Source organism: Lutra lutra, chromosome 12 (assembly GCF_902655055.1).
Source record: "Lutra lutra chromosome 12, mLutLut1.2, whole genome shotgun sequence".
Taxonomy (NCBI): domain Eukaryota; kingdom Metazoa; phylum Chordata; class Mammalia; order Carnivora; family Mustelidae; genus Lutra; species Lutra lutra.
In genome coordinates, this window is record NC_062289.1 from 93,487,363 (window position 1) to 93,507,094 (window position 19,732).

General features: G+C 52.6%; 1 protein-coding gene across 1 annotated transcript in view; it reads right to left on the minus strand.

Annotated features, from left to right (window-relative positions):
• Positions 1-242: 242 nt before the first annotated feature.
• The window catches only part of GCN1 (GCN1 activator of EIF2AK4), a 61,229-nt gene continuing 41,739 nt past the window's right edge, over positions 243-19,732 (minus strand). The window contains exons 39-58 of the mRNA XM_047696364.1: positions 18,944-19,012; positions 18,600-18,738; positions 18,314-18,510; positions 17,976-18,118; positions 16,610-16,727; positions 16,283-16,498; positions 14,359-14,523; positions 12,913-13,074; positions 12,542-12,634; positions 12,194-12,337; positions 11,829-12,098; positions 11,471-11,584; positions 10,817-11,047; positions 7,110-7,303; positions 6,855-6,969; positions 4,733-4,829; positions 4,237-4,385; positions 3,617-3,724; positions 1,557-1,775; positions 243-922 (exon numbers count right to left, since the gene is read on the minus strand). Coding sequence (XP_047552320.1) covers positions 797-922; positions 1,557-1,775; positions 3,617-3,724; positions 4,237-4,385; positions 4,733-4,829; positions 6,855-6,969; positions 7,110-7,303; positions 10,817-11,047; positions 11,471-11,584; positions 11,829-12,098; positions 12,194-12,337; positions 12,542-12,634; positions 12,913-13,074; positions 14,359-14,523; positions 16,283-16,498; positions 16,610-16,727; positions 17,976-18,118; positions 18,314-18,510; positions 18,600-18,738; positions 18,944-19,012 — 3,069 coding nt within the window. The 3' untranslated portion in view covers positions 243-796. The remainder of the gene's footprint in view (positions 923-1,556; positions 1,776-3,616; positions 3,725-4,236; positions 4,386-4,732; positions 4,830-6,854; positions 6,970-7,109; positions 7,304-10,816; positions 11,048-11,470; positions 11,585-11,828; positions 12,099-12,193; positions 12,338-12,541; positions 12,635-12,912; positions 13,075-14,358; positions 14,524-16,282; positions 16,499-16,609; positions 16,728-17,975; positions 18,119-18,313; positions 18,511-18,599; positions 18,739-18,943; positions 19,013-19,732) is intronic.

The window sequence follows — 19,732 nt, forward strand, 5'->3', positions numbered from 1 at the left end:
AATTTGACCCCTGCATTTTCCATACTCGGGGAGACCACGGGCCTGGCTGCGCACTTCCCGAGACCCGACCTCTGGACAGAGAAGCGTGTAGACTTCTGCAGGACCTGCCAGAGTGGGAGAGACGCTCAGAAGCCAGAGCGCGGCCGATGCTCGTGAGAAAGGCTGCAAGCCTTGCCTGACTCCTGATGCATGAAGCTTTCTGTTAAACAGCTGCTTGGAGATTTTTTAAAAATCTGCTTATATCAAGATTAAATCAAAGCCTTTATTAAACATTCCTCCTTCAAACAACCCGCATTTGAGCCAGTACCCCTCCCCGACTTGTGAACTGCGAGGGCGCTGTGTCCCATTCCCCTGACAGGTTGCACAACACTGCAAAGCCACGCCAAGACACAGAACCCCAGGCCGACCTCCACGGGCCGTGTCCCACTCAGGATCTAGGCAGAGGCTGGTAGCACGGGCTCCCAAAGCAGAGCTCAAGCTCGGGGGAGAGGAAGCGGAGGTCTGGCCCCACCTTTTCCAGACCCAGCCGTGCTCAGCTGGATGGTCCGCTCATGGCTGCCACCTGGTGAGGCTCACACATGTGCTTTCTCGTCTCTTCTCCAAAGAAAAAGGTGAGAGATAGAGGAGGCAATTTTCAGTTGTGTGTGGGTTTGATTTAAGGCTTTGGCTGTGGTCTTTTGAAATATTAAAATACTTTCTGGGAACGCCATCTCCTAAGCTCCCCATCGGAACAAACGTATTTTCAAAAATGAAAACATTGAACAAAGAGGTGGAGCCCGGCCCGGGGTGCGGCCGATCAGGTCAGGATGGTGTCGTCCACCTGCTCTGTGGAGTCGGCCTGGCTGGCCAGCTTCTTCAGGGACCGGCGGTTGCACTCATTCAGCACCTCCAAACTGGCCACGTCGAGGATCTTGGAGAGGGCCTGTGGGGAGGATGGAAAGGAGGAGACGTTGTCAGAAAACTGGACTGCAGTTTTCTCCAAGCCAACGCAAAAACGAGTGTTAACCTCAGAACTAGATGTGGCGGAATCTGACAAAATAAAGGGAGTCCGACGGATCCCCAGAAGTCATGTGCTGAGAAGGGGTGGGGTGGGGCAGGGAGGGACTCTGGGGCTGGGGGCCATGTGACACTCTATGTCACAGGGATCCGTGCTTGTTCGGTGGAGCATGCGACTCTTGATCTTGGGGTTGTGAGTTCAAGCCCCATGTCGGGTGTAGAGATTACTTAAAAAATTAAAAATTAAAAAAAAAAAAAAAAAAAAGGTGCCTAGGGGTGGAGGAATGTGTAAGGGGGGCTCTGGGCTTCACCAGGCAGCCCCCCGGGATTGGCTTCATAGGTTTGGGTGCCATGTGACACTCTATTTGGAGAAAGGGCTCTGTTGCCAAAAGAAACCTGAACGCCACAGGAACAGAGGACTGCTTTTAGGCACCAGACCAGTCACCTGACCACAATCTGCCCCTCACACTCGGCATATGGGGTGGCAGAGCAGAGCCTGATCCTCGGGGATGCCACCCAGAAGGAGAGTCGCCCACTGAGCGGCAGCCACAGGTGCCCACCTGGAACAGCTCTTCGCCCTGCCGCATCTTCAGGAGGTTGACGATCGCCTGGTCGCTGTAGGCCCTCACGACAGTGTTTTTATCCTTGGTGTTGTCCAGAAGAGCCTTCAGGATGGGTTTGATGGCCTGGGGGTCCAGGGGAGGCAGTGGGTCCTTGTTTGCCCACCAGATCATCTTCTCGGCCACCAGCCTGATGTCACTGGATGGGTTCTGCAGACACTGTGAAGAGGACCAAGCGCTTTTAGTCAGGCACATCCAGTCTGTTTCTCAAAGAAGCCCGTATTTCTACCCTGACACTCCCTCTTCATCTGGAAACTGACCCCAGTGCTCCCTTCTGAGATCTGCCTTCCCCCTCGTGGGTGGGTGACAGGCTGTGACATCTCTGCCCCTCACGTCGTCTCGTGCCATTCTCCCTTTTGGTCACTACTCCTGGCCCACATGGGTTTTCACTTCCTCAGACATACCTGCTCCTTCCTACCCTGGGGCCTCCACACTGGTTGGTCCCACTGCCTGGGACGTGCCTGCCCCTGGTCCTTGCATGGATGGCTCCTTCTCCTCCTTCAGGCCTCAACTCAGGTGTCTGCCCTCAAAGGTCTCTGCTGACAACCCTCCCTAAATTAGGGCCCTCCCCATCCCCACAGGCTTTCTGTGCATCTCAACTCCGCAGATCTTGTCTGCCCCATGCAATTCCACGCCTGGAGGGTCTGGCCCAGCCGGGCGCATGGAGGATCCTAAGTCAACACCGAGGAAGAGCCGTGTGCAAGGTGAGGCCATCACACAGGCTCAATCTAGTGGGGGCCCTGAGAACTTGCAGCGGGGCTCCCGGCTCTGCAGGAACCTCATCACTCAATCAAGGGCCACACACCAGCAGCATCGACATCACCCGGGAAGTGGTTACAAAGGCAGAGCCTCACACTTGGCCCCACCTCTTCAAATATAAATTCTGGTTCTGACTTGGGTGTACATTCATGTTTGAGAAGCACGCTTTAGGCCATGGGTGGCAAGGGCCCGCTGTCCGGCTCTTGGGTTTTCCTAATTGGAGCCCTGCAGCCACCACGATAATCATGCTAAGAGCCATGCCAACGAAAAGGAAGCAGGGAAGAAAAGATCTACTAAGATTTGAACCCAGGTCCATCCCAAAGTTTACTAAATCCAGATGCCTAGGGGCACCTGGGTGGCTCAGTCATTAAGTATCTGCCTTTGGCTGGGGTCATGGTCCCAGGGTCCTGGGATCATGCCCTATGGGATCCCAATGGGAAGCCTGCTTCTCCCTTTGTCTGCTGCTCCCTCTGCTTGTGTTCTCTCTCTGTCAAATAAATAAATAAATAAGATCTTTAAAAAAAGAAAAAAAATTTAAAAAACTAAATCCAGATGCCTAGAAAAAAACACCTAAGAGAGTGGTTCTTAAAGGTCTTATGTGCAGAATACATACCTGTCAACACTTCAATATCAGAAAAAAAAAGAATACAATTTTAAGAATGGCAAACGATGTTAATAAACACTCCAGCAAGTGAATGTGGGCTGGCTAATAAGCACATAAAAATTTTCTATAGGAGTGTCTGGGTGGCTCAGTTGGTTAAGCCTCCCACTCTTGGTTTCAGCTCAGGTGATGATCTCAGGGTCATGAGATCGAGCCCACATCAGACTCTGCACTCAGTGAGGAGTTGGCTTGAGATTCTCTCCTTCCTCCTCTGTCCCTCCCCTCTAAAAATAAATGAAATTTCAAAAAAAAAAAATTTGTTCTACATCATTACCCATAGACAAATGCAAATTAAATCATGATGTGACACCACAGCACATGTCTGAGAAAGGACAAAATTAAAACAAAGAAATGTTTTTAAAAATATACAAAAATAGTGGTTCTTAACTTGATTTGGGGTCACAGGTCTACTTGAGAATCTGACAGGAAGTCAGGCACTCTTCCAGAGAAAAAAGCACACAGAACCCCTCTGTGTTCCATTCCCACGGGTTCAGAGACCTCCCAGACACAGCCAGCTGGACAGCATATACTTCCAGGATTCTCTGGTCATGGGTCCTTCTCACAGGCTGCCCCCACTCACCTTAATGAACAGGCTGGACAGTTTGGCAGGCAACTGTCCTCCTCCTGTCTCGATGTGATGCTTCATCAGGAAGCCCATGCCCCGAACCCCACTCACCGCAATGGGGATCTGTGGGGAGAGGAGAGAGGTGGCTGGGGTGGCATCCTGCCCTTTCCTCAGAACAGCAGGGACAGGCTCTGTCCCATCCCCAGGAATCTCCAGGACCCCGGCCCATCACACAAGCATCCCCGCCCCGCCCCACATACAACTTCACATCCAAGACTCTTTGACAGCTCTCTTGCAGACAGGCTGCTCTGGCTAGGAGGCAGACAAAGCCCATGTCACAGCTTTCCAGGAGTGGGGTTCAGAGACCTTCTGACCTAGAAGGAACCTCTAGATGCTCCCACCCAAACTCCTCATTGTTTACAGGTGATGGAACTAAGGCCCAAGGAGATCAAGTGGTGGCCCAAGAGTACAGAAAGTTACTGACGAAGGCAAAATTCAAACCCAGGCCTTTCACCATCTGGTCTGGGGTTGATCCATCCCCCCAACCCCACCCCCCCTACACATCAACAAGGCTATAGCAGTGGAATTTAGGCGAGAGGAGGAGGAGGATGGGTCTGGTTGCCCCTAAGCCTTACCCTGTCTGCCATGGCATTGCTGAGGATCATGTCCTGAACTTCACCGCTATACCTGCCCGCACAGAGTCTGCCAGGAGCCACATTCACAGCCACAGACAGCGCCAGGCTCCGCCCGTGCCGAACCATCCAGTCGATACCGGACACATCCGCTGAGTGGAAGGACACAACTGGATCAACCTGCACTTTACAGTGTGCCCCTACCACCCGTGAAGCCCCCAGGCCTCCCCCACCTGGGCCTGGAGGAAATCCCAGTCCACACTGCACCCGGCCTCCCTGCCCAACGTGGCAAGTTAAGGATAGATCTCTCTCAAGCTGCTTCGGACTCGCGGCTGTGTTCTCTGAGCAGAGACACAAGGCATTACAGCACCACTGGAAACTCCATTTTGCTTCAAGAGCTCAATTCCCCAGGAGAGGCTAGCTGCCAGAAGGTCCTTCAGGGGCGGGGGTGGGGTGGAGACAGGCCCTGCAGGAGGTCCCCGGTGCAGAGGAGACCTACCCAGCAAGCACTGCTGAAGAACAGCGTTGAGCTCCTCTTCAGTCAGAAAGGCACAGAGCTCACCCAGGCAGCCGGCGGAGGAGATGCGCGTATTGTCCTGACGGGGCACAGAAGCGAGTGAAAGGCAGCGTCAGCCGCACCACCAGCTCCCAGGTCAGCGGGGCCAGCCACTCTGCCCAGGATGGAGGGCAGGGGAGGTGGCAGAACAAGGCGACTCGGGAGCTCTAAATCCCGTCCTCACTCCAGGCACTCGTGCTCCTGCCGCCAGGGCGGGACTACCATTCATGGCAGCTGCCACCGGGTGTGGAGTGAACCGTCACACGCCCAGCACTCCGCTCAATTTTAGAAAACTCCAGTGTGTGTGCATATGGTAACCACCAGCATAATAGCAATAATAACCGTGTTTACGTAGCACCTTTCTTCTTAGAAAGTCAGAATGTTTTCCGTGTGTTCTCTCAAGTAGTCTCAACAGCCCTGGGAGGCAGGGAGGGGCACAGAGGGGGTGGCAGGCCCAGAGACCCTCTCTGAGCTCCTTTCCCTCCAGCGCTCCTCCCCTGCCAACCCTGTATGTCATCTTGTGTCCAGAGCGACACCCTGCTACCTCTCTACTATGCTGGCGCCCTAGAGCCACCTCTATTATTTCGGTTTGTCCTAGGAAGTCAGAATGAAGCCACTAACCAACCCAAGGAAGAGAAGTGAAAGCCGAGCATTTTCTGTCAAAATCAGAGCCAGATGCGGCCTGCTCCTTGCTGCTCCCTAGCCAGCAACCTATGGGAGAGTGAGGGAGCGGATTTTCAGTTATGTGCTGTTATTAATAAGTGCCAACGTGATGTGCCTCCCCCAAAACCAACCAACCAGCCAATCAGGGCTAAGGGCCTACTGAGAGGCCAATGCCAGGTTGGCACCCTGGGTGGCCCCCGCTGATCCAGGGGAAGCTCTGAGAAGGGGGAGAATGGTATGAGCACAGTTTGGGCCTCTGAGCTCCAAGCAGAAGCCCAGGTGCCAAGCAAGACTAAAACTGGCTCTCTCTGACGCCCACTCTCTCCAACAGGATCTATTTTAAGCTCCACTGTGGTGAAATGCAAATTGGCCTAAATACTAACTTTTGCTTACACTGGGCATGGCCCTGTAAAAATCCTGACAGACTGTGACCAAAGGAAGGCACAGTCTCCCATCTGCACCCCGAGAGAAGGCGGGGGCTCTAGTCAGAGAGCAGCAGCTGGGGATAGGGCCAGACTTCCAGAGCAGTGGTACGCCCAGCAGCAACAAGGGCTGGCCCCACGTGGGCACACAACAAAACATGTGAACCGAAGGCCTCACTCCAGAGATTAGCCTCACAAATGTAAATTAGGCTGCACAGCAGAGGGCCCACCACTGCCAGGTCAAAGAAGAAAGAGAAAATTCTTACCCACAGACCCAACCTGCTACTGGACCTGCCTCAGTGCTGGGCAGCAAATGAGTACTTAACATACGCTTCCAGACTGGGGAAGGGAAGGCTGTGCGGATGGAACGAGACAGCACAGAAGTCAGAGGGCTTGGATTCTGGCTCTGGCCCCATCCGTCACTAGGGTGCGGCCCCAGGTGAGTCTTGCCCTCTCCAACAGGGCTAACACCTCCCAGGAGGTGTTAGAGAGGAGAGGAGAGAGGTGGCTGGGGTGGCATCCTGCCCTTTCGAGACCCTAAAAGCCAAATTCCTTAAGGGCCCTGACCATACCTGCTTCACCTCTGCGTGAAGACCCTTTGTCTCAGCCAGTATTTCCTGAACCAATAAATGAACCTCTTCATTTGACACGTGGGGAAATGAGGGGCAAAGATGGAAAGTAGCTTGTTGAAGATTAGACAGCAAGTTAATGAGAGGTCCTGCCTTTCCTTACTGTGAAAACCTTACCTTCCTTATCTGTGAATCAGAGCCAACACCGACACCACCCGCCCCGTCTCCTTCACAACCAAATGCTTGGGAAACCAACCATACAGAGTGATGGGCACGTCGGGAATGATTATTACCACTGAGCAATTGGCAGCTAGACCTAGTTCTTCTAACACAAACCAGAGACGCCAACCAAAGCAAAGAGAAGGGGAACCAGCTGAGCCCACCAGCCCCACCGCCCACCCGCAGCCGTACCTCGTCGTGTCCCAGCATGCTCAGCAGGAGCGAGACAATGTTCTTCCGAATGGCCACATCCACTTTGGCCCCTGCTCCCTGAATCACAAACCTCAGGGCCTGCAGCATGGTGTCCCTACAGAACCAATGCACCCAACTTAAACCCTGGCTCTCCTTCACCACTGCTTCCGCCCACACACGCCCAGTCCGGCCCTGGGAGGTTTGGACAGCTGCCGGGCCTCCTCACGGCCAAGCACTGCCCCAGCGTCCCCTCACCTGACACCCGGGTCTTCCATGACACGGATTCCATTCAGCAGCTCGGTGAAGAGGGGGTCCACCTTGATGTGGATGGAGATGAGCTTCCCCAACGCGTCAGCAGCCTTCAGGCGCACCCCCCGGTTGGAGTCCTGCAGGGCTTTGGTAAACGTGGTCTGCAGCTGTGGCAGGAAGGGCTTCAGGGCAATCCCAACCTGTTTGAGAGACCCACGCAAGAAGCACAGCTGCGCTGGAGGCCAAGGCCACCAGGCGCTACAGGCACAAAGCAATCATAAGCCACCATGGGTGGAACCAGCTCCCACACGCAGGCTGGGAATAGACGTTCCAAAAGACAGGACAGCCAGCACGAACAGGTTCTGCTCAGTCCCATTTTCAGCATCTTTCACTGAACTGGGAGAAGGAGGAAGAGGACCACCAGCACGGCCACCACCTCCTCCAAGGGAGCCACTGGTTGGCTTAAAGGGAGACTAGTCCACGTGGACAAGTGACCTGAAACCTCCATCTCCCAATACATGGGGCCGGGGTGCCTGGGCAGCTCAGTCGGTTAAGTGACTAACTCTTGGTTTCAGCTCAGGTTGTGATCTCATGGGTCATGAGACTGAGCCCTGCATCAGGCTCTGCACCTGGCATGGAGTCTGCTTGGGACTCTCTCCCTCTGGCGCTCCCCCCATCTCTCTTTAAAATAGATAAATCTTAAAAAATAAAAGAGGGACACCCGAGTGGCTCAGTCCATTAAACGTCTGCCTTCGGCTCAGGTCATGATCTCGGGGTCCTGGGACTGAGCCCTGTATCAGGCTCCCCGCTCAGAGAGGAATCTGCTTGTCCCTCTCCCTTTGCCCCTCCCCCTGCTCATGCTCTCTCTCACTTGCTCTCTCTCAAATAAATGAATAATCTTAAAAAAAAAAGGGGAAGAAAGAAAGAGCAGGACAGGATGATGGCTGTCAGCCCTACTGAAATCCTATTCCAGTGCTAAGACGGGGCAATGAACTACGTATAGAAGGGCAGGTGCCGTCTTCTGAGCAGTCGATACATGGGTGAGCACTGACACAGAGCCCTCAGGACAATCTTATGAAACAAATGATCTCAGAAAGTCACCTCTCCCAAGACTGAAGATTTACTCATTGTTAAACGGGAAAATCAAAGCAGCTGTTTGGAAGTGTGGAAATACTGGGGTTGTGGGCTGTGGGCTGCTGGGAGGCACACTATGGAGTGAAGCCAGTAAATCAGAGGTAGGAACCATCTGGCCATGGACGACACCAACTCATGGCCTAAGGGACAAAGTCCGTGAGGAAAGGGGTCCATTTGTACACAGAGTTATAAAACACCACAGAAGAGAACAGCACGGGGTGCCTGGGTGGCTCAGTTGGTTAAGCATCCAATGGTGATTTCGACTCAGGTCATGGGATCAAGCCCTGCATCAAGGCTCTGTGCTGACCACGGAGCCTGCTTGAGATTCCCTCTGCCCCTCCCCCTGCTTATGAGTGTGCTCTCCTCTCAAATAAATAAAATCTTTTTTTTAAAAGATTTTATTTATTTATTTGACAGACAGAGATCACAAGTAGACAGAGAGGCAGGCAGAAAGAGAGGTGGAGGCAGGCTTCCTGCGGAGCAGAGAGCCGGATACGGGGCTCGATCCCAAGACCCTGGGATCATGACCTGAGCCGAAGGCAGAGGCTTAACCCACTGAGCCACCCAGGCACCCCTCAAATAAATAAAATCTTAAAAAAAAAAAAAAAGCACAGAACACAGGTGAAAATGATACTTAATTTTTTAAAAAAGACCCATCTTCGGGACGCCTGGGTGGCTCAGTTGGTTAAGCAGCTGCCTTCGGCTCAGGTCATGATCCCAGCGTCCTGGGATCGAGTCCCACATCGGGCTCCTTGCTCGTCAGGGAGCCTGCTTCTCCTTCTGCCTCTGCCTGCCATTCTGTCTGCCTGTGCTTGCTCTCTCTCCCTCTCTCTCTCTGACAAATAAATAAATAAAATCTTTAAAAAAAAAAAAAGACCCATCTTCTATAGAGTAAGGCTGATGTTCACAATGTCATGTTTTTTTTGTTTTTTTTTTTGTTTTTTTTTTTAAAGATTTTATTTATTTATTTGACAGAGAGATCACAAGCAGGCAGAGAGGCAGGCAGAGAGAGAGAGGAGGAAGCAGGCTCCCTGCTGAGCAGAGAGCCTGATGCGGGGCTCGATCCCAGGACTCTGAGATCATGACCTGAGCCGAAGGCAGCGGCTTAACCCACTGAGCCACCCAGGCGCCCCCACAATGTCATGTTTTATTGGAAAGTTGCTCCCCACACCTTCCCCTCAAAAGGGGTGGGGGGAGAGAAAACTACAAAATTTTTTTTTTTTTTAAAGATTTTATTTATTTATTTGTCAGAGAGAGAGAGGGAGAAAGAGCGAGCACAGGCAGACAGAATGGCAGGCAGAGGCAGAGGGAGAAGCAGGTTCCCTGACGAGCAAGGAGCCCGATGTGGGACTCGATCCCAGGATGCTGGGATCATGACCTGAGCCGAAGGCAGCTGCTTAACCAACTGAGCCACCCAGGCGTCCCAGAAAACTAAAATTTTTTTTTTTTTTAAGATTTTATTTATTTATCTGACAGAGAGAAATAACAAGTAGGCAGAGAAGCAGGCAGAGAGAGGAGGAAGCAGGCTCCCCGCTGAGCAGAAAGCCCGATGCGGGGCTTGAACCCAGGACCTGGGATCATGACCTGAGCCGAAGGCAGCGGCTTAACCCACTGAGCCACCCAGGCACCCCGAAAACTACAAATTTTAAGCTTGCTTTTGTTTCCAAACCTCAAGTAACAATTAAAAAAAAATTCCGGGGCACCTGGGGGGCTCAGTGAGTTAAGCCTCTGCCTTCAGCTCAGGTCATGGTCTCAGGGTCCTGGGGTCGAGCCCTGCATCAGGCTCTCTGTTTAGCAAGGAGCCTGCTTCCCCCTCTCTCTGCCTGCCTCTCTGCCTACCTGTGATCTCCCCCTGTCAAATAAATAAATAAAATCTTTAAAAATAAATAAATTTTAAAAAAATTTTAAAAATCCATTTTTATAACAACAAATCTTGGCTCTGTTTCTAATTTTTTTTTACATCTAAAGGGTTTAATAATTGCCCCATGAACTATGAGAAACGGTTAATATGCTGGCTCTTTGCTTCTTATACTTTTGCCAGAGACTGAAGCTATTCCAGCTGTGCCAAACTTCCCTCTCGTTCCTCATCAGACCCTCCGCATCCCTCTTTATGAGGCAACAACAGAGAACGGAAGCATATTTAAACAATGTGTGTTCGTATTTACGCAGCCCTGGATTTTTTCCTTTGAACCAACAGTTCTTCAAAAGACAGCAAGGAGCACTAGTGCACAGCACTCAAAAGCTGTCAGGCAGCGAGCCCAATGGCTCGTCTTCTAGGCCTCACACTGCGCGGCGCTGCAACGTGGCAGGCAGTGGCAGCACTCCCAGATCACAGGTAAGGAGACAGGTGAGGAGGTTCCTGGACTCTCCCAGGGTCATTCCGGCCACACAACTACTAAGTGGTGGACCTGGAATTGACCAGTGTGTACAGTAAGTCTAGTATCCAGCGTGTCAACTCCCTCTGCCACGCTGTTCCTCCGTCATGAGCTGTCACCTTGCGGCCACAAGACACCAACTGGCAGACAGATCTGTTCTCTAAGACCCAAACGGACTGAGAGATGAACGCATCAGTGGCTCACCTTGGCCAGCAAGAGGCTGAGTGTCTCGAGCAGGGCTGCCTTCACGTTCCAGCTGAACCGGTCCCCCAGGATGCGGATCAGAGGCCCAGTGATGCTGACCACGGAGGGCCTCAGGGCGTCAGCTGAGGTCAAGCGGATCACCAAACCTAAAGCTTTAGCTGCTTCCTCTTTCTGTTCCGGGCTGCCGGTCAGGACGCCCTCCCGCAACACTGGAAGGATGGAGGTTACCCCCTGACAAGAGAAGTGCATGCGAGAGTCAAATCTCAAAGTCACTGGGCTCAGGTGACTCCTGTGCAAAGCAGGGCCCTCCTGTCAGCCATCCTCTCTGCGACTCCATGAGAGAGACTTGGTTCAGGTGCCACGGTCCCAGCATGAGGGGGGCTGGGAATGGCCCTGACTAGGCAGTGATGAGAAGAGCAGAGCTCTGGCACGCCCATCACACACAGGTACACCTGCTGTCACCTCTGTGACTCACGTGCTCTGGCTGAGGTGGCCTCCCCAGTTTAAACTGAAGGCGGCACGGACGCTGTCCTCCTACGGCCACCATGGGGAAGAAACACGCTTCTGTGAAGGGGTCGAACAGCACCGGGCATCGAGGGTGCAGGCAGAGGAAGGCCACGTGTCTGCAGCCCCCCGCACGGGGCCCTGGCTCACCTTCTTCGGGAGGCAGAAGCCTGGCACATGCTCCCCTTTGCTCTCGTTCCCTATGAGGCGGATTTCTTTGTGCAGTTCTTCAATTAGTGCCAGCTGGTTGCCAGCATCGAGTTTCTGTGGGAAGCCAGGAAAGAGCAGAGAGGATGTCAGGGCTCTAAGTACAGCCCTCCCAAGACAGCTTCAGAATAATACCGCAGGGCGAGGGGCGTGGGTGGGAGTGTAAGAAAGTCTGGCCACGCATGGCCAACGCTGCGGCTGCCTAACAGGTACATCGTGGGCTATTTTAAGGGTCTAGTCTTCCAGGCGTCTGGACTGGTCTATACTCAAAAGCCGGCTCTGCAGTCTGCAGCCCCCTCACCTTGGTGATGGCATTCAGGGCATCCCAGCTCTCCTCCAGAACCACCGGACTGGAGTCGTTGAAGAGGCGGATCAGGCCGGAGACCAGGCTCCGCAGGTGGCTGGTGTAGTCAGCCTTCGAGCGCGAACAGTAAATGTTGAGGATGATGGCAGCGGCCTGCCTCATGCCCACCTCGGGGCTTCGGGTGGCGTCCAGCAGATCCTCAATGATGATCCGGTGCCCAGTGTCATCCTCTACGGAGAGGATCACGGCCTGACAGTTGGCCATCTCCTGAAACCACAGGGGACGCCCAGGCTGAGCACAGCTCCTCTAGGGCAGGCCAGGATGGCTGGAAGAAGGCTGCCAGGGGTCAACGTGCCGCTCACCAGCTGCTCGTCCGGAGTCCCAAGCTTCTCCTTCAGGGCCAACATGACCGCTGGGAGGATCACTCCAAGGTGACGGGTCAAGGCATCGCCGGCCACAGACGAAAGGAAAGCCAGCACGCGCGTGTTGACAGGTGGAGTCGTCAGCTGCAGAACGATGAACATCAGTTCAGTGACCGCTAACCCGTGCTGGCGGCTGCGCCAGGTTCTGGGAGATCCTATCGCTGCTGTTCCAAGCACAGTGTCTGCTATGGGGCCCCCTGCTCGGAAAAGGTCTCCGGAGCGAACTAAGGAATGATCACGTGGCTGAGGTTCCTGGGCCAGAGGGGGCTGGCCACAGGGGGGATTTACCTTGGGCACGAGGTAAGGGAGCACCACACGACTCTTGATGGCCATAACCTGCTTCAGACCATCCAGGGCAAATTCTGACACTTCCTCATCATCCTGCAGGAGGGCATCGGGGGCAACGCTGAGCAGCCGGCTCCCGGCCCCACCTCGGCTGTCTAGACCAACCACCGCCAACCTGCTTCACCACTTTCCTCCCTCCCTTCCCAGTGCACCCACACTTACTGTCGGGGAAGCACAGAGCCAAATCTGAGCCTGCCGCACCCACTCCCTCAGGGGCCTGTACTGCAGCTGCTTTGGTAGAGTGAGCCCCCCGCGTTTTGCTTCCACAAAGACAGTAAAAGCCAAACTGGTAGGTGCATGGCAGATCCACTCACCAGCTGCTTCAGTAAAAACGGGAGAATGTCCTCCAGAGCCTGGTGGCCAATGGTGGAGTGCAGCTGCTCAAAGGTCTTGGCCGCGGCCTCTCTGACCTCCTCCAGCGGGTCACACAGAGCCTTCCTCGCCGTGGGTACGAGGGACTCGGAGAAGTACAGCACCTGCAACAGCACCCGCGCTGTGTATCTGAGGCAGCAGAAGCAGCGAAGGGACGGAAGCCAGAGAAGTGGGGGGGTGGACGAGGACTCCCGGCCCAGCCAGGCCACCACCAACCCCCTTGGCTTGACTTTTAACTTAGCAACTCTGTGAAAATGAGCAAGTATCAAACAGCAGAGAGGATATGCAGCCTACAACTGAGGAGCCTGATTTCTTAGGTGAGTTCTCCGGATACTCTCCATCTCCCACAGGAGCTCCTTCCCATGGCAAGGCTCTGCACGGCGTGACCCCTCTCCCCCAAATCCCTCCGCTCATCCTCTTGGAAAACTCCAAGTGTTTCAAAACAGTCGTTCCTCGGTGACATCTTAGGGGTTACCTCAGGGCTAATGACAGCTCTGCTCCCTTTGGAACTAGTCCTCCCCCCCGCCCGCTGGAGGCAAAGCCCACTACGAATCAGGACCGATTACATATCAGTCTCACTGGCAGCAAGGTCTCAGCCTTTGGGAGGACTCAGTAACTATTCAGTGAATCACAGCTCTAGTTGGGGACTTTTGTATTTTTTGCCAAAAGCAAACGTAAACCCCCAAATGTAATACTTATACTGATACATGCTGATACGGAGGAAGTCGCCAGGAACTCAGAGGAGGATGCTCACTCAGGCTAAGCAACTGGCCATGTGCTTACAATTTTGACTGGTCAGCCACTTCCCGGCTTCTATGCCAACTGAGAGCCCTACACCTGCTCCATCATTTCCCAGGGGTGTTCCGAGGATCCCCTTCAGAAATAAGCTCAGGGCAAGGATCGCCAGCCCCCTGAACGTGGCTGCTGTGGGACAGTGTCACTGCTGGAAATGACGCACTTCCACCCACCGGGTACTTACACTCATCTGCTCCACTCCTCATAAGAGTGCGGGCAGCCTTCCCGCTCCTACAGCCCCAGCACAAGCACGCGTGCACAGCCTCCCTTCCTTGCCAAGGACACTATACATTTTAATTGAACTTTAGCAGTGACACAAAGGGATTAATCAGGAGTGGCCTCAGGAGCAGTGAGAAAAAGATCATCTCCAATTTCCACAGGCCACGCACAGGCCACGCACAGGCCACTCCACATTGCTTCATTCTTGTCTGGGAAACCGACAAGGAAACTCCAGTCCAGCCCTGCTGCCAGCAACACCCTCCAGAGTGAGGCCTGCAGCATATCCCCGAGGATGAAGTGTCCCTAGCTTCTCCCCTAACCTGCCCCCAGCCTTGCACGTCAGGTCACTTCTGGGGCCCTTAGAAAACACTCACAGCGTCCCGGCTGGTGGACTTCATGATCTCGCTCAGCCCAATGCACACGCCCTGCCTCTCGTCGCTCTTCTGAGACCTCAGGCCTTCCTCCAGGATGGGGATGATCTCGGGCAGGATTTTCTCCCCTAACTTCCGGACGAGGTCGCCCAATGTCCTTGCTGCAATCTGTCAGCAGAGATCAAGCCGGGACATCAATGCTGGGCAAACCCCAGGGTACCCAGAAGGCAGCTCCAGAGTGAGGGTCCTGGAACCTCCTGCACTTGATCCAAGTCACTGAACTTCCCCAAATGCTCTTAGCCCTTAAGAGCCAACCGGGGGCTTATAAAACACACAAAAATACAATTACTTCTTTGTGTCACACACACCTAGGCAATCTAAAGCAAGAGCTAGCACCTTATATATGAACAGGAAACTCATCATAGGATGCCTGGACAGGAGCCAGTTTCCCTGAATTGATAACCAGAGCATAGAAGTCACTTAACCTTGCACTGTTGCCCAAGGGGAGCTGAACTGGGCACAAATGCTTTTAAGGAAAAAGAAAAAAACCCACCTTCCCTGAGGTCTCATGCAAACCCTTCTTTAGAGCCAAATATGCAGTTTGCTTGCCAGGGACGGGGGTTGGGAGCAGGCCAAAGGGCAGAAGCAATCATGAGTCCGGGCTGGGCCCGTCATCCCAACCATGGAACCGCCTGGCCTTCCAGACCCAGCAGCCCCCACCTAGCCTCTACTGCTGGCTTCATCCTGCCCGTGCAGCTAAAGCCCTCTTTCTCTAGTGCGGAATAGGCTTTCATCACTACCTCGCCCGGCTTGTGCTGACCCATCTTCTGACCTCAAGCATCATTTCTTCTGAGCGGCTTCCCCTGCCCCTCCCAGCCGGTCAAAGGCCCATTACCTGCATCTGCGGGGCCCATGCAGCATTTACTACAGCTGTGTTTACATCTGCTTGTGTGCTGGATGATCTGATAAACACCCATCTCCTCTACCAGAGTGTAGCTCACGAGGATGAGGGTAAGGCTGCCTTTCTTCCCCATTATATCCCCAGGTTTTAGGCCCTACTTAGCACATAGTAGATGCTTAATAAATCTTTGTTGTGGAAAAATTAATAAAAGAAAACCTCCTTTAGAATGGAGTCAGGAGGGGTGTCAGGGTGGTACAGTCTGTTAGGCATCTGACTCTTGGTTTTGGCTCAGGTGCTGATCTCAGGGTCGTGAGATGGAGCCCCCAGCTGGCTCCGCACTGAGTGCAAAGTCTGCTAAAGTTTCTCTCTCCACCTCCCTCTGCTCCTCCCCCCATGCGCTGTGTGTGTGCACTCTCTCTCAAATAAATAAATAAAACTTAACCAACAAAAACCAAACATATATATATATATATATATATATATATGAAATAAATAAAAGGGAATCAGGAGGCCAGAACAGGGCACTCCTTACACACCCTACCATTCTTCATCAACTGCAGACTCAAGAGGAAAAGATGAACTTTGCAGATGGAACAGGAAGAAACATATTTTACTGGCCCAGCAGGATGAAGGAAGATTTTCTCCTGCCCCAGCAACAGCCCAGCCAATGAGAGACCATCACAACTCAGTCACTGAACAGCCACTATACTTCAAACTCCCAGTTACCTCCAACAGACTTTTTGTTTACAACAGTCCTCCTGAAGGCCCCCTTCCCTCTATAAAAGAATGTTCCACTCCTTTGTTCCCCGCAGTTGCCTATAATTTTGTCGTGGCTTACATGTCCCAGCCTGCAATTCTCTGCTATTCCTGAATAAATCCACCTTGCAGGCAAAATATCTGATTGTTTTCTTTCTAAGGATAACCACTGAATAACTATGTAAATAAATAAATATTCTCCTCTTAGACAGGGGGCCCTACGCATCCTCGCCTCTGATGCTGGGTCAGAAGCAAGGTCCAGAAACTTACAGTTCTCTTATCTGCACACGTGCTGGCCAAGAAACCCAGCAGCAGCCCAAAGAGAGTGGGCAGGATCTCACGCAAGGTGCGGGGGGTATTAGAGACCACAATCTTCCAGACATGCAAGGATGCCTGCCGCACAACCAGCTGGGTGTCTGAGCGGCCCATGTACAGCCCTGCCAACACTCGGTTCCGCCGGTCTACGCCCAGGGCAGTGATGATAGCCTGCAGCAGGGGAAAGAAGGGAGAACACGGGGTGGTGAAGCCTCCACAGCACGAGTGCCGGGGCACATGCCTCCCAGCAGCAAGGACAGAAAACCAACTCAAGGCACGCACCTTATTGGACTGCGCAGTTCCAAAGTTATCATCTTCAGAGGCCGTTTCTGTGGTCATCTTCCCAGTGACCCCAGAGATGTGGAACAGGAGATCCCCAAGCAGCTGAACAGAGCTGAACCTGAGGAGGATGCCAAAAACAGAGTCACAAAGCTGCAAGGGGCGGCCTTGGGGCCCAAGCGAGCACTGGGCACGAAAGACTCTGGAAGGAAGTGTACCCGAGATATTCACGGTGGTTATAGTGGAATGAGTAAAGGTACAGGCAATCTTCATTTCCTCACACTGCCCCCCGTTACCGTGTTCTCAAGTTTCCTATTAATGAACATGTATTATTTTAGTAATGGGAAAAATCAACATTAAAAAAAAAAACCATATATGAACATTTCTATAAGGAAGAAGAGGGAGAGTACGGAAAGAAGCATTAACAGGGAACCAAGACTGCTGACCATCAGAACTGGACACATAAAGAGAGGCCTAGAAGGACAAAGTTTATTTCTCTTCAAATTACTTCAGGTTTCTTATTTTTTTTTTTTTTTAAGATTTTATTTATTTATTTGACAGAGAGAGATCACAAGTAGACGGAGAGGCAGGCAGAGAGAGAGAGAGAGAGGGAAGCAGGCTCCCTGCTGAGCAGAGAGCCCGATGCGGGACTCGATCCCAGGACCCTGAGATCATGACCTGAGCCGAAGACAGCGGCTTAACCCACTGAGCCACCCAGGCGCCCCAGGTTTCTTATTTTTAATGACTGCAAAAATCAAAGTTCTATTCAAAGCAAAGATTCGAAAAACACAGAAAAACACAAAGAAAGTGAGTGTAAACCATCAGCCCAACTCCCAAGACCAAGGCAGCCTCCCTGATACTCTGGTGACACTCCACACACACGTCCATCAACAGGCACGCACGCACTCCCACCCAATGTGGGAAGCGGGCCCGAACCATTCCGTCGGCACCGGGTGGGGCACTTTCCGTGTCAGCTAACGTAGTCCACTCACGCCATTTTCTGTAATGGTTGAATAAAACCTCACCATAGGGACAGGCTGGCTTTTTTAAAAATCAACTTCCAATTTTTTGAATGATGACATACGCTGCAACAAACATCCTCGACATGTCTTTTTAATTAAGTGCTTGACCAAATTTGTCCTTGGAATCAATGCCCAGAAGTCGAATTTCCAGATTAAAAAACATTCATGATTAAAATTCTAATATAAACTGAAGGACTGCATAAAGCGAACTTTTCAAGAGAATCAGGACAGACACTGCTACGCAAAGGTTAAGAGCGTGGAGAGACTTCTTGGCCACATTCTACTTCTCATTTCTCAGAGTTCCCCAAACGCAAAGCCACTGGGTCTTTCCACCCCCAAGTTCTCACCTTATTCTCCAGAGATCATCGAAGAGGCCTTGCTCCAGCTGGGGCAGCAGCAGGGCGATGGCCGTCTCGGCATACATGGAGATGACCCGCTGGCCCGCACGCAGGGCAGTGTCACGCACAAACTCGTTCTCATCAGCGAGAGCCTGCGCACAGAGGCTGGGTCACCCAGGGCTGCTGGCCCCAAGGCACCAGACCCAAAGGAACTGGGACCCCCTAAACAGCAGGATGAGGATTCTTGCCACCCAGTCTCCGCTGGCAGAGAGCCCTGCCTCCAAGGACAGCACGTGCATCCTCCCCCACTCCCTAATGCTACCCTCAGCCTGGTCTCTGGTGCTTACTTTAAGGACACAGGGGATGATGGGCCCCACGTAAGGAGTGAACTTATCCCCGAAGGTGATGGGCAGGTAGTTGAACATCATAATATAGCCGTCTCGGACGTGGGGTGCAATGTCCACTTTGCTGGCTGTAGCCACGATTTCTGGCATCAGCTTCTCCAACTTCTCCACCCCCAAGCCAGCCATGACCTCGGCCAAGCCTGCAACAAAAGGATAGAATGAACCCCCTGGATCGGAAGACCCCTAGACAGCATTCCTGGTCTGGCCCCTGGGCCTGCGGGGTCCTCACCTTGCGCAGCCCCCGAGCGATCCACGGAGCTCTGCTCATAGGTCAGCGTCTCCATCAGCCACGGCAGCAAGTCCTCAAAGCACGACTCCCCCATGCCCTTCACCATGGCCCCCAGGGCCTTTGCAGACACTGTCCGCACCTGTCAGGGAACCGAGAGCCAGGATGGGAGGAGTGGCAGCATCTCAAAACTAGATGCTCACGCGGAAGCAGGGAGAGGACCCTAGGGTTTCCTTCCCTCTCCTGGACAGACACAAAAGCATCTTATAAGGAATTCTCAGGAACCAATCTTCTGAGGCATGTACTAAAATAATGAGTTCCTGCCCCCTTTCTCCTCCCAGGCTCACCTCAGGTACAGGGTCCAGAAGAGAGGCTTTCAGGCCAGGTGTCACGCTTGGCAGGTAAGGAGCCAAGTCCTGCAACAACACAAAAGGTGACTTGGGTGGAGGCCCAGCTCCTGCTTCCTCCGGACTGGTTCTGCCATGGACCCTGACCTCACCGTTCTGCTGACAAGGAGAGCTCAGCAGGGCTGCTCACAGAGCCAGCAGGGAAGGGCACCTGGCCAGGAACCCCCCATGACTGGCTCCCTGGAGACCGCAGGTGACTGCTGGGAAACCTACAAGGGCCTGGAGGCCCACCCTCAACGGGTCCAAAGAACCCCCGGCTAGAGTTCAATGCTCTTCCTTCCTCCTCTTGCCCTTGTCCCAGGACCAAGGCCTGTCCAGCCTCTGGAATCTAGGAAATTATTTCTGGTTATTTCCTTTCAGAACAATGTTATCATCCTCCCATTCTTCACTCTAAAAGGTTTATTATGTCTCTTGGGATAGCATTCAGCTTTAAGACACAGTTTTAAATATAGAAAAAGCCTTATGTTCATTGCAGCATCATTTAAAATAGCAGAAAACCTTGGACAGCATAGGACCAATAACAGGATTATATAAGCTATGGTATATAAACTTGTTGGAATATGAAAGAACTATTAAACACCAGTTTTGTGAACAGCTCACTGTAACTTAAAAATAAGCTGATGTTCAGGAATATAATTTCATAAATGCAATAAAAAATAATAGCGATAATTAACTGTTTTAATGTTGGAGGACGGTGGATAAGATTAGCTGTTCCACCAATTGTCCCAT